This window comes from Crocodylus siamensis, chromosome 1, assembly GCF_052110815.1.
Source record: "Crocodylus siamensis isolate JL-2025a chromosome 1, ASM5211081v1, whole genome shotgun sequence".
Classification (NCBI taxonomy): domain Eukaryota; kingdom Metazoa; phylum Chordata; order Crocodylia; family Crocodylidae; genus Crocodylus; species Crocodylus siamensis.
The window spans coordinates 259,092,115-259,110,491 of record NC_143395.1 but is presented as its reverse complement, the minus strand read 5'-3'; the positions used below and the strand labels follow the sequence as shown (position 1 = coordinate 259,110,491).

The 18,377-nt window shown below is 45.8% G+C and overlaps 1 protein-coding gene across 1 annotated transcript in view; it reads right to left on the bottom strand.

The window, feature by feature from the left end:
* Positions 1 to 520: 520 nt before the first annotated feature.
* PDE9A (phosphodiesterase 9A) overlaps positions 521 to 18,377 on the bottom strand; it is a 60,035-nt gene continuing 42,178 nt past the window's right edge. Inside the window, exons 10-15 of the mRNA XM_090031641.1 lie at positions 17,269 to 17,425; positions 13,696 to 13,809; positions 11,789 to 11,893; positions 8,517 to 8,645; positions 8,238 to 8,333; positions 521 to 1,209 (exon numbers count right to left, since the gene is read on the bottom strand). Coding sequence (XP_089887767.1) covers positions 1,159 to 1,209; positions 8,238 to 8,333; positions 8,517 to 8,645; positions 11,789 to 11,893; positions 13,696 to 13,809; positions 17,269 to 17,425 — 652 coding nt within the window. The 3' untranslated portion in view covers positions 521 to 1,158. The remainder of the gene's footprint in view (positions 1,210 to 8,237; positions 8,334 to 8,516; positions 8,646 to 11,788; positions 11,894 to 13,695; positions 13,810 to 17,268; positions 17,426 to 18,377) is intronic.

Genomic DNA, 18,377 nt, shown 5'->3' with positions numbered 1-18,377 from the left:
GTCAGACTGCTGGTCAGAGACAACAGAGTTATTCCTTCAGTACATCTTAGCTGGTGTCAGTGCTGTGCTATTTGCAGACCTGAAGCTGACTAGGTCCTGTCAATTTTAGGGCTGCTATTAAAGGCAAACAGGCCTTTGAGTTAACAAGGGAACAAGCTTTAGTGAGATGTAAACAGCTGAGAACTGGCCCTTCCCACTCAACTTGGTGGATAGGTTTAGATTGGCTTAAGTGTTATCTTTAACATCGAAATCAATGAGTTTTGGCAATGAGTTTTGTAGAATTGGCCCAATTCAAATAGCTGTCAACAACACCCACAGGCATCTTAAGTAGACATCGTTTTGCTACACACTTCACACAAAAATATTTCTGAATTGATTCCTTCTAAAAAAAAATCCAACCTCTGTTCTCCAGCTTTTTCCTACCACATATATTCCTTTACGAACAATAGTAGTTCTTTGTGTACATCTCTACAAAAAGAAATAATTCCAGAACTCATTTCTGTATAAGAATATATTATTCAGAAGATACATTTAAAAATAAAAATTCTGTACATCTCCAGAAGTTCATTGTTTTGCATCCATGAGGATAAAAATATGCTCTTGTGGTGGCCTCAGTTTTTCTGTCACCATTGCCATATACCGAAGGGTTCCATGATACTTAGCTGCACAGTTCTGGCACAGAAAGGAAAATTCAGATCAATTAAATTAGGTTCTAAATCTAAAGTAAAGACCATAAAATTCAGAGGATGATATAGATACATATAATGGCTGGTTCTAATCTCTGGAACATCATTAGGCAAACAAAGGTTTTGTTGCCATAGCCACTGCCCCTCTTCTTTTAGGAGACAAGGACTTGTTAGAGTAAGCTATAGTGCTCAGACTGCCATCTGCACACATGTACTGCATTAATCTGAATGACAGGGTTTGGTCTTCTGTGAATGTTTTTCTCAAAAAGGATGATTAATCAAACTTCATCTTGCTCCTAAGGATCTTGAGTCTTATTTTCCTTGGGCACAAGAAGAAGATGGTCTGCTGAAGTCAATGGAGTCGCAACCCATTATGTACATGGTATATTTGATGGATTGTGTCTTCTTTTTAAATAGTGTTTTAAACCAAAATCATCTTGTGACATATATTGTGCTCAGGATACTTTTCCTTTCACTTCTCTGTGCTTCCAACTGTCATACTTCCACTCTTCTTCTTCTGCATCTAAAATACAGAGAAAGGCAGAATAAACATCACTGGGTACATCTATATATGCAATTAATGCAATGCGATAAACTCCAGAGTTGTTTGAGATGCAGTATACACTGCTCCCAGGCACAGTGTCTACACCTGCACCTGGGACACTACCAATTCGAGCCAGGGCAGAGCAGGCCCAGGCTGGGTGTTTGGGGGTGTGTGTGTGAGGAGTGGGGGGCGTGTAGGTAGAGTGCCAGAAGTATGGAGCTGTGTGGCTACTGGCTAGGTAGCAGGCAGGAGTCTGGCTCCTTGCTGCCTGGCCTGACTGGGCATGATTTAGGCTCACAGTCACCATCTACACGTGCATTTCATCACAGTTAATGACTCCACTATAAGATAGACTGATGCTGCTGTGGCTAGCTGATCCCTAATCTCTCAAATGCAGTGTCCACTAAAGCTCTAATGAAATAATATGCATTACCTTGGTAATTCTAACAGTTATAGTAAGTACCTTGGCTTAGAGCAGCTCAGTACTTCTCATTATCCTCTGAGTTAATGTCTGCAATAGTTAGCTACCTGCGATTGTTTGACGGTATTTCTGACTTCACAGAGTTTCCATTGTAGTAGCACTCCTTGTGCCAATATACTGCAATTAAGGCTCTAGCAGTTTCCATAGAAACAATGTTTTTGACAGTGCTATAAATCAGAAGTAAAAAATTTACCTTAGCTTGAAACTCGAAGAAGTGCCAACCTGCTTTCATTCCTGCCTTTGCTTTCTTTTCTGTTTTCTCTAAGGAAGGTTCTATGCTGCTGCGGAGTTCTTCCAAGACTCTCTTCTCCTTTACAAAGCATCACACTCAAGACCTATGCTCCATGACTTCATGGTTTATCAGTCTTAACATGTGCACTGCTGGAGCTAGGACCGCCCTTCCTAAGTATGTAAAAACTGCCTAGCACACAATGGATACTACTGCAAATACTGTAATCATTACCATCACCATCAAGAGACCAGCTCCTTGTAAAGGAGACCTCCCAGGTGACCATGCATATCAATTTTCCTCAGGAAAACACTTTCTTACTTTCCTTTAGCAAACAGTGTGATGGACAGTGTGCAGGTGGTGTGATTTAAATGATATGAGCTAGATGAACTCTGGGGGGGCTTTATCTGTGCCTCAGATACATGAAGTTTAGTGGGTCTCACCAAAGTCACTGGAGCTATTCACATGCATGAAATTTAGTGTGTACATACATGCTTATATCAGTATGTTTTGTTCTTCAGTGATTCACTTGCCTGAAAACAAATTTCAATATGCTTGGCAATTAAATGTTCTGTCAAAGAGACGGTCAGGCTAGCTAAGAACGATTATAGGATCTGCCTGCTGTTTCCACTGAGTACTGGTTTGCTTACAGTGGGAGATACTATACCAATGTAGCTATACTGCTAAATCTGCAGCAGAGCAGAGATGTCATATGGGGTAAGAAATGTACGAATGAAGGTAATTTTTTATTTCAAACCTAGCTAAGCTGCATCAATGCAGTGCTCTCTTTATTGCATTGTACTACTGGATACTGAATCAAACAATAGTGTTTGAGGATAGATACACTCTTTGCTACTGTGCCAGAATTGAAAACAAACTGAAAGTTCCTTGAAATCAGAGTGGAAACGGGAAAAAAACTCCAGAGAACAGGGAGAGATTTTCATGAGTGACACTAATCTAGCACACTGTGAGAAGAACTGATGGCAGACTACCACACTCTGGGGGGCATGCTGAAGGAGATAGGTGCACAGGTGATATTTTCTTCTGTCCTACCAATGAGCGGATGTGGAAGATGGCATGAGACGTGCATTGCAGAGACCAACTGGAGGCTTTGGGAATGGTGTCTTGAGGTGGGCTTTGGCTTCCTTGACAACGACCCACACATCATGATGAGAGACATGCTTGGATGGGATGGGCTCACCTTTCTCCTAAAGGTAAACGTGTCTTCTCTTCTAGGTTGGCGGGTCTCCTCTGTGGGCTTTAAACTAGGCTCGTTGGGGGAAGGGGAAGACGAGGGAGGAGGAAGTCTTGGACCACTAAACCAAGCAGCACTCACAAGTACAGCCCAGCCTAGACTGACGAGCGGAACATACACACAGGTAAGCAACAGGGGCCAGGGCAATGCTGAGATTAGGGGGCTAGTGCACACATCCACAGGAGGCCTCAAATGCCTCTACACAAATGCTCATAGTATGGGAAACAAGCAGGAGGAACTTACCCTCCTGCTAGCTGACACCAACCCAGACATAGTGGGGCTCACTGAAACGTGGTGGGACCCAACGCATGACTGGGCAGTGAAGATCAAGGGCTATAGCTGTACAGGAGGGACAGAACAGGGAGGAAAGGTGGGGGTGAGAATACACATCCTCACCAAGTAGCACAGAATCAGAGGAGAGGCACACTGAAGTGCTCTGGGTTAGAATACAAGGCCCTCGAGGGGAAAGAGACGTAACGGTGGGGGTCTACTACAGACCTCCCAACTAAGGGGAGGAGCTAGACCGGGAATTCTTAAGTCAGCTCATGGAGGTAGCGAAGTCAAAGGTTGTGGTCATCATGGGTGACCTGAACTTTCCAGACATCTGCTGGGAAGAGCAGTCAGCCAGGTCTGACCGGTCACATAGATTCATAGATTCATAGATAGATTCATAGATGCTAGGGTCGGAAGGGACCTCAATAGATCATTGAGTCCGACCCCCTGCATAAGCAGGAAAGAGTGCTGGGCCTACATTACCCCAGCTAGATACACATCCAACCTTCTCTTGAATACCCCCAGGGTAGGGGAGAGCACCACCTCCCTTGGGAGCCCGTTCCAGACCTTGGCCACTCGAACTGTGAAGAAGTTCCTCCTAATATCTAATCTAAATCTGCTCTCCTCTAGCTTGTGGCCATTATTTCTTGTAACCCCCGGGGGCGCCTTGGTGAATAAATACTCACCAATTCCCTTCTGTGCCCCCGACGAACTTATAGGCAGCCACCAGGTCGCCTCTCAACCTTCTCTTGCGGAGGCTGAAAAGGTCCAGTTTCTCTAATCTCTCCTCATAGGGCTTGGCCTGCAGGCCCTTAACCATACGAGTGGCCCTTCTCTGGACCCTCTCCAGGTTATCCGCGTCCTTCTTGAAGTGCGGCGCCCAGAATTGCACGCAGTACTCCAGCTGCAGTCTGACCAGCGCCCGATAGAGGGGAAGTATCACCTCCTTGGACCTATTTGTCATGCATCTGCTGATGCACGATAAAGTGCCATTGGCTTTTCTGATGGTTTCGTCACACTGCCGACTCATGTTCATCTTGGAGTCCACTAGGACTCCAAGATCCCTTTCCACTTCCGTGCCACCCAGCAGGTCATTTCCTAGGCTGTAGGTGTGCTGGACATTTTTCCTCCCTAGATGCAGCACTTTGCATTTCTCCTTGTTGAACTGCATTCTGTTGTTTTCTGCCCACTTGTCTAACCTGTCCAGGTCTGCTTGCAGCTGCTCCCTGCCCTCCGGCATGTCCACTTCGCCCCATAGCTTAGTGTCATCTGCAAACTTGGACAGAGTACATTTCACCCCCTCGTCCAAGTCGCTGATGAAGACATTAAAGAGTATCGGTCCAAGCACCGAGCCCTGCGGGACCCCACTGCCCACACTCTTCCAGGTCGAAACCGACCCATCCACCACAACTCTCTGGGTGCGACCCTCCAGCCAATTCTCCACCCACCGGACTGTGCAGTCATCCAAGTCACAGCCCCTTAACTTGTTCACCAGTATGGGGTGGGATACCGTGTCAAAGGCCTTCCTGGCCCAAATGCAGGACCTCCATCTAACTCAGGAGGTGCACAGCCCCACCAGGGAAGACGCCTTGTTGGACCTGGTGCTGGCCACGGGCAACGACCTGGTGAGGGGGCTGCAGGTACTCGACCACCTGGGCAACAGTGATCATTGCCTGTTGGAATTCACCATCCAGCGCAGGGTGGCAAAGGCCTAGATTTCAAGAGGGCAGACTTCAATGAGATAAGGAGAATAGTCGAGGAAGCACTGAGGTCCCAGAGGGGAGGGGAGCCAGGTGTCCAAGAAAAGTGGTTGCTCCTTAAGGAGACGATCCTCCAAGCCCAAAGGGAGGTAATCCCAAGACAGATCAAAGGGAGCAGGAGGGCGCAAAAGCCCCCATGGCTCACCAAAAGCATCCGGGGATGTCTCCTAGCTAAAAAGGAGGCGTACACCCAATGGAAGGGAGGGGCCATCACCAGGGAGGACTATACTGCGGTCGCTCGGGGATGCAGGGGGGCAGTCAGGAAGGCCAAGACAGAGATGGAATTGGGACTAGCTTCCCGGATCAAGGACAACAAGAAGTCCTTTTTTAAATACATAGGAGGCAAAAAGAAGGTACCAGGTAACGTGGGCCCCTGCAAGACGCACTAGAAATGTGGTCGTCACACCAGATGACAAAGGTAACCTATTTAACAACTTCTTTGCCTCCATTTTCCTGAGCAGGGACCAGATCAGCCTCCCTACTGGGCCCCCCTCAGGCCCCAGGAGAGGCACACCTAGGCCAAGAGTCAGGGAGGATCTAGTCAGGGAACTTCTGGAGGGACTGGATGTATTTAAGTCAGCTGGTCTGGACGATCTCCACCCCAGAGTGCTGAGGGAATTAGCTAAGGTCACTGTAGGACCTCTGGCATGGCTTTACGAGCACTTGTGGTGCTCTGGTGTGGTGCCAGGGGACTGGAAGAGGGCCAACGTGGTTCCCATCTTCAAAAAAGGGAAGAAGGAGGACCCAGGGAACTATAGGCCAGTTAGTCTTACCTCAATCCTGGGTAAGCTTTTTGAGAGAATTATCCTGGCGCATATCCATGAGGGGCCAGCAGGGGAGATTATGCTTAGGGGCAACCAACATGGGTTCATTAGAGGCAGGTCCTGTCAAATCAACCTGGTGGCCTTCTACGACCAGGTCACCAAATCCTTAGATGTAGGGGTAGCAGTGGACATAGTCTTTCTGGACTTTCGAAAGGCCTTCGACATTGTCTCTTACCCCGTTCTCATTAAGAAACTGGGGGACTGTAGTGTTGACACCTACACAGTCAAATGGGTCGCCAACTGGCTGGAGGGCCGTACCCAGAGAGTGGTGGTGAATGGGTCATTTTCGACCTGGAGGGATGTGGGCAGTGGGGTTCCGCAGGGCTCGGTCCTTGGACCCGCACTGTTCAACATCTTCATCAGTGACTTGGACGAGGGGGTAAAAAGTAGCCTGTTCAAATTTGCTGATAACACTAAGATGTGGGGGGGATGTGGGCATGCTAGAAGGAAGGAATAGGCTACAATCAGACCTAGACAGGTTACAGGGGTGGGTGGATGAGAATAGGATGGGATTCAACACAGACAAGTGCAAGGTGCTGCACTTGGGGAGGAAGAAACAGCAGCATACCTGCAGGCTGGCGAACTCCCTTCTTGTCAGTGCAGAGGCAGAAAAGGATCCTGGAGTCATCATTGACTCCGAGATGAATGTGGGCCGGCAGTGTGGGGACGGGGTCAGGAAGGCCAACTGTACCTTGTCATGCATCCACAGATGCATCTCGAGCAGGTCCAAGGAGGTGATCCTCCCCCTCTATGCGGCACTGGTCAGGCCGCAGCTGGAGTACTGCGTCCAGTTCTGGGCGCCGCACTTCAAGAGGGATGTCAACAGCATGGAGAGGGTCCAGAGGAGGGCTACTCGCATGATGAGGGGGCAGCAGGGCAGGCCCTACGAGGAGAGGCTATGGGACCTGATTCTGTTCAGCCTCCACAAGAGAAGGCTGAGGGGGGATCTAGTGGCCTGTTACAAACTAGTCAGTGGGGATCAGCAGGCATTGGGGGAGTCCCTGTTCCCCCCGAGCACTACCAGGAGTGACCAGGAATAATGGTCACAAGCTGGCAGAGGGTAGATTCAGGCTAGATATCAGGAGGCGCTGCTTCACGGTCAGGTCGGCTAGGATCTGGAACCAACTTCCAAGAGAAGTGGTGCAGGCTCCTACCCTGGGGGGTCTTTAAGACAAGGCTAGACAAACACCTTGCTGGGTGTTCTCTTTCCTGCCATGGCAGGGGGTCGTACTCGATGATCTGCTCAGGACCCTTCCGACCCTACCAACTATGAAATTGCAAGACAAAAAAAGATCTTTTCCACTATAACAGAGCATTTCCATACTCTGCCATGCTGTTATCGGTGCTTGTGTCATAACATTCAGATGGCATCCATTTACAATCGAAATGTACCTTCTGGGTTTTTTTTTCCTTTTCTGGGTCTATAAATGTTGTTTTTATTTACAGTTATTTGATCTGGATGTAATAAACTTGACGTCACTTCCTGCTGGGCATTATGATGACAAGAAAGGAAAACTAAACTGTGACCTAAGAAGCGGCTGAGTCTGGAGAAGAGAGAATAGTCTGAGCCCTAGGGATATAACCCTATACCAAGAAGTCTGTGGGGACATGATAAGAAATTGAGTTAAAGACAAAGAAGTCATGATTCTGCCACTCAACCGGGACTGAAAGGGATCTAGGATCTAGCAAAAGTACATATGGTCACAGAGAGAGTGAGAATCAGCACATGTGAAAGCTGAGTGACAGATATCATCATGATCCTATTTGGCTTTACCAAAGTGAGAAAGATCTTGTAAATATCATAAATACCATAAACATGTTTAATCTGGGCCAGAATATGAATGATACCTTGGTGGTATGTATGTGGGTATGTACATGTATGAATGTCATTCCTAGTATAATTCCAAAGACTTCTATTTGTATTCTAGCAGGTTGTTTTTAAAGTCATATTTCAGTGTGGACTGAATGTTTCTGATGCTTTCCTTTCTATGGTTAAGCTTCATAACTGCTTTTTACCATTCTGTGAGCATGAGGACAATAGTGCCATAGGCATGGCAGGTGCTTTACAATCGCATATAAAAAAAAGGTGGCCAAAGATATCAAAGGCCATAGATATCATCAGAATAAAGAAGTACTTGAATTGCCTGTTTGACATTTAAAACCACCTGGAGGATATATAAATTACCTCTTTCATAGCATCATCTATTTGTTTTAATTCCTCATAGCGGTCTCTGGATTCCCAAAGAGGTTGGAGCATCACTTCTTCAACTTCTGGAAAAAGCTAAACAAAGGCAAGAAAAGTTAAGAGGTCACTTTTTTTTTCTTTTTTTAAATATTTACTTATAAATGCTAGAGCTGGAGTGAAAGTAGATACAGGCCTGTTTCACTGGCTGACTAAAGACTTATCAAAATTAAGGTTGGTGTTGTAGGCAGCAGCCAGCATCTCAGAACTTTAATAACTTACCTTTGTTACTATTTCAAACATTGGAATAAGAACAAACTTAAGGAACCCAATCTGTGCTGTTGGCTTGGTCACTTTATCTCGGTCCATGAAAGGTGCCACGGGAAGTCCCTCTGATTTTTCTCGGTCACTCTGTGAGATATTCAATAGTTAGCAAAGATTATCATTGAAAAGGAGAATGTGAAGGCAGCAATGCAAATTATCTGCTGACCAGTATTGATGGTCTGTAAGTATTAGGCCTGTGCAAACTGGCAAGTATTTGATTCAGATTTGGCTGATTCAGAGGGACAGTGATTCAATTCGGTGATTCGAGTCACTGTCCAATTCAATTTGGCCAAATCAGATTAGCAGATTTGATGCCAATTTGGAGATTCGGCCTTAGACTAAACAGGCAGTGGTCCTTGAGGGTGCTGGACACAGCTGCCTCCAGCTGGTAAATCTGTTGTGGTGCGCAGAGGGAGTGAAGGAGCATGGTTGGAGGGGAGCAGATCAACACCCCCACAGTGAGGGAGGGATGGGGGCTGGGACAAGCTGCCCAGCCAGGGCAGAGTGGTGCAGGACTCGGATGGGGGGCTCCCACCATTGTTAGCCACCAGTCTAGGAGGGCATGGGAACAGGCGAGTGCCCCCAGAGCTGTGTGGGGTGGGCTGGGCTGCGCTCTGGGCAGGTGGCATAAGGCACTGGGAGCAGGAGGTATGCCCTCCCACTGCTCGCCCAGCCTCCCTGCACCTCCTGGACAAGCTGTGGCTTTGCCCCAGCTGGGCAAGCAGGAGCAGGTCATGGGGGTAGGTGTGTGCACCCAGATCGGGCAGGCCAGTGGCAGGGGCTATGGGGAATTTTAGGGTGGCTGCAGCCCCCTTATTGCCCCTGCTCCACTGCAATCTGCAGGGTTGGTGGAGCCAGGGCTGTGTTCTAGGCTGTGACTGGGGCTAGCTGCCCAGAGCGCAGCCCCGGCTCCACCTGCCCCGTGGAGCACAGCCTGGTGGCGGGAGGCTGGGGCTAGCCTCCCAGCCTTGCCCAGCCTGCTCTGTGCAGTTCCGGGGACACATGCCCACTCCCACGTCCTCCCAGACCAGTGGTGCACAGTGGCAGGAACCCCCCTCACCAAGTACCGCACCCTCCCACCCCAGCTGGGCAGCTTGTCCCAATCCCAGTCCCAGCCCCAGCCCCAATCCCTCCCTTGCTGTGTGAGCATTGATCTGCCCCCTCAACGCCCCTTCCCTCCCCACCAGACTTACCAGCTGGAGGCAGCTGTGTTCAGCATCCTTGGACTGCTGCCTGTTTACTGTATAACTGAATCTCCGAATTGGAGCCAAATGTTTTCTGAATCAATTTGGACCTTTTAATGTGTCTCCCAATTTAATCTGGATTTGGAGATTCGGCTGCCGAATTGGGCCGAATCTCCTCTGAATCGAATCAGCTGCTGAAGCTTTGCACAGCTCTAGTAAGTATGTCTCATTGGTGTATCTAATAACAGCAAGGGAAAAGGACCCTGTGTATCATTTCAATTTGCTGCACAAATACAATTAGATGTTGACTGCTTTTGTTTTAATGACAGTTTTATTATGTGGAGGATTTACTTATTTTCCACAAACACTGCATGTACAAAAGGCCAAAAGTGGAGATTCTTAAAAGTCCAAGTCCCACTGAAAATGAAGAACGGGACTTCTTGTGTAAATCACTTTTACACATACAAAATGTAGCAGTATCTAGATTTTCACGGAAAAGAAGAGGGGTCCTTGAGTTCTTCCTCCTCAGAATGATCCTTTCAGGCACCAAAGTAGAAGCAACAAACCATTTTTTATCATGATTGGCTAACTGTAGGTTACTGAGTAACCTCAACTACATATAGACTCAGTGAAGGATGCCCACCTGTGCCTACAACTTTGGAAAGAGCTTACAGAAAATGAGTCTGACATCCTTAGCTGAATGGATCTACACAGTGGCTCTCAACCCTTTGCAACTCAAGGCACCCCATGGGAAATGCCAGCTCTTAGTTTTCACTTGTTTATTGATTATAGAAAAATACTAGAGCAATTCTTCTGTTGCTAAAAACTCAGAAACACCTAATAGGTCAGAATGTGTTTGACACTGGATTCCTAATTGAAATATCTGGGTTTATACCTTGTGAATCATGTTTGCACACTTAACAGGGTAAACATTGCACGATACCCTGCAGCACCCTTGAAAGGATTTCAAGACCCCTGGCTACTTATGGCACCCTAGCTGAGAATCACTTGTTTACACTGATTGATAGACTTGAAGACCTGACCCATTATTTCTGTAGTTTTCTAATGTGTAGTAAGAGAATAAAATACACAAAAAATACCAGCTCTTTGTCTGCATTTGTTCTCATTTATCGAATTGGCTGCACATTCTATTGTTTAACAGTATGGTAAAGCACATAGATACACTTTTTATTTCAAAATAATTTCTGCAGAGACAATGATCTATAGAGGCCTCTGACAGTTTGTCACAGTGGATTTTCTTCATATCAGGAAAAACAGAGAAGTCCTCCATGTTTCTTTATCAAACTGGTTCTCCCAGCATAGAGAGAACGTAAAATGAAATGAACTAGAAAACTCTGGCATCTTGTTCTCCCAATTACTGTGAAGTTATGTTTTGCGTGATGCCAGCTGCTGCAGTGTGCAGGCACAGTGCAGTGTATGTGTAGGAGAAAGCAGGGGACTGCTGAGATATTTAATGCTTGTTTATATTACAGGGTAAAGGCATCCATCACAGAGGGGGAGAGGATTCCAGCATGAAGCAATTGGTATGCAACCATAAAACCTGACTTTTCACAATTATTCAAGTACCTGGTATCCTGGGAATAAATGGAATGCCTTATTTTCCTAGGGAAATGCACAATTTAGGTCATAAACATTTCAGATCATCATCACAGATAGAGTGCCACCTTGGCTAATTGAATACTGCCCATTGAATTGGCTTCTGCTGCCACTGTTCTTGCCCTAAAGCTCTAAAGCCATTAACAATGCCAAATGAACTCAGGAGGCAGCCCTATTAGTGACAACAACCTGGAATCTAATGACATTGGCATTTCTTGGTTGTTACTGTCATTTTACAAATCACAATACATTGCAGGCACTTTTATTCTGAACTTATTCCACTGATGGCCCTCTGTAACCTTATACAAAAGAAGTCTTTCATCCATATGGAACTGGAGATAGCTAATAGATAGTTCAAGTACCAGATAGTTTTCAGGAGGGAGGAGGAATTTTGATGATTGCCTTTCTGGATCTTTGTCTCATTCTTACCTGCATAAAATATTCCTCTAATAAGCAGTCTACCCAGGGTTCTGCTACTTCCATTGGGCGTACTTCATTGGAGATATCGCAGCATTTTATAAGCACCATTTTCAACTGGAAGAGGACAAATACTTTTACATTCTGGTAACACAAGACTTTTCTTTGTCTCTTTGCATGCTGTGCTTCTTTTGTTTTGACAGAGGCTGGCAGGAACGAAGGAAAATTTTATGGCTGAGGCATAGGACTGAGGCTCAGGTAACCTGGTTATAATTCCTGATTCTGCGCTAGAGTCCATTGTGGCCTTGGGCAAGCCATTTAACCCCTCTCTGCTTCAGTTTTCTTATCTGTGAAATCAATATAGTGCTTACCTTCCCCTTGATGGGCTTGTGTGGCTTAATTTATGAATAACTGTAAAATGCTTAGGTATTCTACAATGGCATATACTATATGGGCCCAATCACACACACAGTGAACAACTGACTGATATGCAGTGGAGACTAGGGCCTCTCATGTTCACTTTCTCCTGGGAGAGTTGCTGCTCTCCCAGGAGAAATCACAAATGTACAGATGTTCAGGCTTTTTCTCCCAGAATGAAAATGGCCACTCCAGGAGAAAAGTAACCAGAGTACCAACCAGGGTTGAATCACTCCCAGAAGAGTTTATTCTGAGAGAGCAAATGTCTGTACATGCCATACGCTTCTCTCAGAAGAGAACATAATCTTCCACTACTGCCACACACCCCATCCTGAAGAAGACAGTGGGTACATCTACACGTTGCCCTACAGTGATGTAGCAACACACTATGACAATGTAATGATCATGTGTCCAGCTGTGTCATTATAGCAGCGTGCTCCTCAGATATAGTTCCCCAGATATAGCGTGTGTATGCAGACTAGGATAAAACTAAGCAAAATGTATATCCTGACGGAAGGAATAATTATATCTTGCTCCAATGAGTACAGGACAAGTGTTGGTAACATAGAGCCAGTGGGCTAGATCTGGCCTTTGGAGCCATTGTACAGCCCATGAAGCTTCCAACCCAGTTGTTCTAACACTGCCACTTCTCCCTGCTGGCTAGCCACACAGAAGCAGCAGCAGTGGCCAGTTTGGAAGCATTGGTTGGCTCAGCTCTGACCCAAGCTGGATTGTTTTGATCCACCACTGCAAAAACTTGTTCCCTGCTGCTCTGGGGCTTAAACATATGCAAAAAAAAAAGCATAACTTTTTTACCTAGAGGGCTCTCAGCTTTTTCTTTCTTTTGCTTTTATACAGAGCTATAACATCTTTCTACATTTTTGTTAATGGTGGAAATGATTGGTTTCAAACAAATAAATGGTCCCTCACAGCACATTACAACCCTCAAGGAAAAGGAGGGCTTGTTCAGGGGTTGGGATGTGATTCTGGAATGAAGGGATGAGATCCAGTTCAGCTGTAGGGCTCCTATGTGATTTTGGACAATCTGTTTAGTCTCTCTTTAGGTCTTCATTCCTCATCTGCCCAGTGGGGTCAACAGCACTTCCCCACAGCCTACAAAAGTGCCTAAGACAGACAGACGGAACAAATCATTCAAATGTGCAACTAACTGTAAAGGAGAACACAACTTCCTTCAAAACATTTACTTCAACGAACTGAACCATGGCAATGTGGCTCCAAATCAAGTTATTTCTTTTTAGATTGTTCTTTTCTAGAAATTCAAAACCTAGCAGCAAAATGAACATTTTCCTACAGAAATTGTCAATTGTTTGGACCCTGGATTTTCTGCTGAAAACTGGTTCTATTTAGCATTGCGGGGGTCAAGCCCAAAGATAAGTTGGTAGAGTAATATTATCACCATTAGCAGAAAGAAGTAGTTAGTTATGTTAGTATTACTAGCCATGTTAGCTCCTGACAGATGGTAATCAACAAAAGGTCCTTACACAGGTCACATGTTCCTCATTTGAGTAATCAAACTTCTCCATTTTTTCCTTGAAGGAGTCCAGTATTTCTGCATGTCTTGCCATGTCCGTTGCCAGGATTAGTGTAATTATCCCCTATCAAAGGAGACAATAGCACATTCATTTAATATTTCATACAAGGTATAGTTCTTTCTGTGCAAAGAGTTGCTTCATGAATAAATTACCTTTGAAGAGGAACTTTCTTGAGACCTCCTGACAAACTGGTAGAGAAGTGGTCAGTTCTTGTGACTACTGGACATCCCTTCCAATTCTATAATTCTATGAACTAGATCGTTTACATACAGAATTCACAGTGACATAATATGGACATTGGCTATGATGTGTGTTTTATTGTATGTTGGAAGTAGGTTTAGACTGGATATCAGGAAAAAACTTCACTGTTAGAACAATGAGGCAGTGGACTAGACTGTCTAGGGAAGCTGTGGACTCTCCAACACTGGAGGTGTTCAAGAAAAGGTTGGACAGCAACTGGTCGGAGATGATCTAGGCATAGCTATGCCTATATTCTGGCATGGGTATTTCCTTACTTCTGGGCTTTGCTGGTTGCCCTGTCCCCCTTTTTCTCCTACATGTTTAAGGGTGTTTTTAAGCCTTCCTCAGAGGCATTAGGTGTTGGCAGCAGCCAAGGCTGTGGATTTTGACTGGGGTGTGCCAATGCTTCTGCTGCAACATAAAGCTGGAGGTTCCTGGCCAGAGGGTTTTACCCTTCTGCTCAGCATCAGACCCACTGTCACATTTTTGGTCAGGAAGGAATTTTACCCCATGGTCAGACCAGTATAGACTGGGAGGGGGGGGGTTTGCCGCCTTCTGTAGTGAGGGGCATAGACTTTTACCTGGGATCTCTTGAGTGTATATTACTTACCTTTTATAGAAGTAGGGTTTTGGCTGCTGTGGTCCCCCTGCTTTATGTGTGGTAGGTTAGGGTGTTAAGTTTTGTGTTGTGTCAGTAGTTTTATGAAGAATTTAGATTATGGATTTGTATTTAATGGTTTGGACAGGGATGATCCTGCCTCAGACAGGGAGTTGGATTAGATGACCTAAGGAGGCCCCTTCCAGCCTCACATCTCTATCATTTCCTGTTCTGTGCTTATTAACTAAATACCCTTGATCAAAGAACTAAATTAAAAGTATTGTTCTATATAGTGGGTTCCAAACCTGGTCCCATAGAATTTAATACAGGTTTTGCTATTGACTCTACCAGAAAACAGTGATAAAGCTGTGCCAGGGGTCCTGCAATGACCTCAGATAATTCCCTCAGCACTCTGGGGTGGAGATCATCTGGACCAGCTGATTTAAATGCATCCAGTCCCTCCAGACGTTCCCTGACTAGATCCTTCCTGACCCTCAGGCCCCAGGGGAGGCGCACCTAGGCCAAGGGTCAGGGCGGATCTAGTCAGGGAACTTCTGGAGGGACTGGATGTATTTAAATCAGCTGGTCCGGACGATCTCCACCCCAGAGTACTGAGGGAATTGGCTAAGGTCATTGCGGGAACCCTGGCATGGCTTTACGAGCACTTGTGGTGCTCTGGTGTGGTGCCAGAGGACTGGAAGAGGGCCAATGTGGTTCCCATCTTCAAAAAAAGGGAGGAAGGAAGACCTGGGGAACTATAGGCCAGTTAGTCTTACCTCAATCCTGGGTAAGCTTTTTGAGAGAATTATCCTGGCGCATGTCCACGAGGGGCCAGCAGGCGAGATTATGCTTAGGGGCAACCAACACAGGTTCATTAGAGGTAGATCCTGTCAGACCAACCTGGTGGCCTTCTATGACCAGGTCACCAAATCCTTAGATGCAGGGGTAGCAGTGGACATAGTCTTCCTGGACTTGGTAGGCCTTTGACACTGTCTCTCACCCCGTTCTCATTAAAAAAACTGGGGGACTGTGTTGTCGACACCTACACAGTCAATTGGGTCACTAAGTGGCTGGAGAGCCGCACCCAGAGAGTGGCGGTAGATGGGTCATTTTCGACCTGGAGGGATGTGGGCAGTGGGGTCCCCCAGGGCTCGGTCCTTGGGCCGCACTGTTCAACATCTTCATCAGTGACTTGGATGAGGGGGTAAAAAGCACCCTGTTCAAATTTGCTGATGACACTAAGATGTGGGGGATGTGGGCACGCTAGAAGGAAGGAACAGGCTACAGTCAGACCTAGACAGATTACAGAGATGGGCGGATGAGAATAGGATGGGATTCAACATTGACAAGTGCAAGGTGCTGCACCTGGGGAGGAACAACCGGCACCATACCTACAGGCTGGGGAACTCCATTCTTGTCAGCACAGAGGCAGAAAAAGATCCTGGAGTCATCATTGATGCCAAGATGAACATGTGCCAGCCAAGATGAACATGCGCCAGCAGTGTGGGCATGCAGTCAGGAAGGCCAGCCACACCTTGTCATGCATCCACAGACGCATCTCAAGCAGGTCCAAGGAGGTGATCCTTCCCCTCTATGCAGCACTGGTCAGGCCGCAGCTGGAGTACCGTGTCCAATTCTGGGCGCCGCACTTCAGGAGGGATGTGGACAACATGGAGAGGGTCCAGAGGAGGGCCACTCACATGATTAGGGGGCAGCAGGGCAGGCCCTATGAGGAGAGGCTAAGGGACCTGAACCTGTTCAGCCTCCACAAGAGAAGGCTGAGGGGGGATCTAGTGGCCTGTTACAAACTAGTCAGCAGGGAGCAGCAGGCATTGGGGGAGTCCCTGTTCCCCCCAAGCACTACCAGGAAGTGACTAGAAATAATGGTCACAAGCTGGCAGAGGGTAGATTCAGACTAGACATCAGGAGGCGCCACTTCATGGTCAGGGGGGCTAGGATCTGGAACCAACTTCCAAGAGAAGTGGTGCTGGCTCCTACCCTGGGGGTCTTTAAGACAAGGCTAGACAATCACCTTGCCGGGGTTGTTTGACTCCAGTACTCTTTTCTGCCATGGCAGGGGGTCAGACCTGATGATCTGCTCAGGTCCCTTCCGACCCTACTAACTATGAAACTAAGAAATAAGAACCAAAATGTACCCCATTTTATTTTTCAGAATTTTCATTTAACAGGCAAAGGAGCTGTACTGGTGAAGCTGAAAGAGCAGAATTTGGCCCATTTGTGTGTGAATTGAATTGTAATGTGCTGTCATGTTAATGATTGCAATGTGACAAAATTCATCACTGCTCTAGCCAAAAGAAAGAGATGGGTTCCAGAGGTTAGAAATCTCTAGTTGGAAGTGCCTTTTTAACTGCAATACAATATTCTTCTTAAAGAACAAGGGTAAGCTGTTAACATATACCAACTTAATCTGTTTATGATCACAAGCTAACTAAATTTCTTTCGTAAGTCTCTATATAAGTCATATGTTTAATAGTCAAACTTTTCTCACTGTTACCCAACACGTTAAAGCTTCTATGGAAACTGTCCAGAAATCTCTCATCGTTAAGTCAAGCTTTTCAATTCACGCATCTAGATGGAATGACAGGGCTCTACAATAGATAGATTTGTGCACACATTTCAAAGAACAACTTGCATGTCACGGCCTTTTGGACCAGCACTCATACCTGTCGTATCCGCTTAAATTGTTCTTGGTCGACACTGGAGAAAATATTGCACTCTGGCTGGGCAATGATCTGGAAAGCCACTGCACAGTGATGGTTCTCCAGTGGGGAGATGTCATTGTAGCGTACTGCCAGTTCTGTTCGGGCATTAATCTGGTAGCTGATGGGAAGGAAAACAATAGTCTTCAGCATTTCTGCATCTTATCTATTCTACAACACACATTCTACGACACTACTTTGAATAGTTAATAAAGTGCTAAGAACTGATTATAGCGATTGCTAGTACAAACTCGGAATAATTTTTGAGAAAGTCATCATTTTACATAGCTTCACACTATGTATTTGTTTTTTATGAGTTAATCTCCATCAGTTAAAAAGATATGGAATAAAGATTACAACAACTACTTTTTAAAGGATAATAGGCTTTGATTTCAGTTCCCACTAAATCAGTGAACAGATTACCATTGATCCCAATGGGAACAGTTTCAGGCTTTTACTTAATAGATGGATAAAAGCAAACGAGAGTTTTTCAGTCTTTCAGACATGCATGTGCACATACACCTACATAGCGATGCTTAGCACTTCTAAAGTACTTTCCATCTGCAGCTCACATAGTGCTGAAGAGACATTTATGACGTAATCTTTAAATCCCTCCTGGCGACCAGCTAATATAATCCTTTTTGTATAGAGATGGGAAGATAGATTGTAGGGAAAGGTTAGGCAATCACTTTAATGGCATTAAGGAAAACTTTAGCAGAAGTGGAAACAGAATTCAAAGCTCCTTGTTCTCAGCCTCACTTACAGATGTCTTCCTTCACTAAATGGGGCGCTTAACAAATAGTTGACCTGGGAGTGTTTTCTAGGCAGCCAGCTTCCTTCAGTGGAACATATTTTAGTTTTGCAAGAAAAATAAACAGCAAAACATTTTCCTCTCAGAGGGGCCTGTCACACGTTCACTTACAACCACATCAAATCATGGGAATATTGTGGAAATATTGTGATGTATAAAGGTTAGCATGTGTTAGGATGGTGTCACACATTCACTTGCAACAGTTGCACATTGTATGTAGTGACATATTAAAGTTAGTACACATTAAGGAACAACTTTGCAA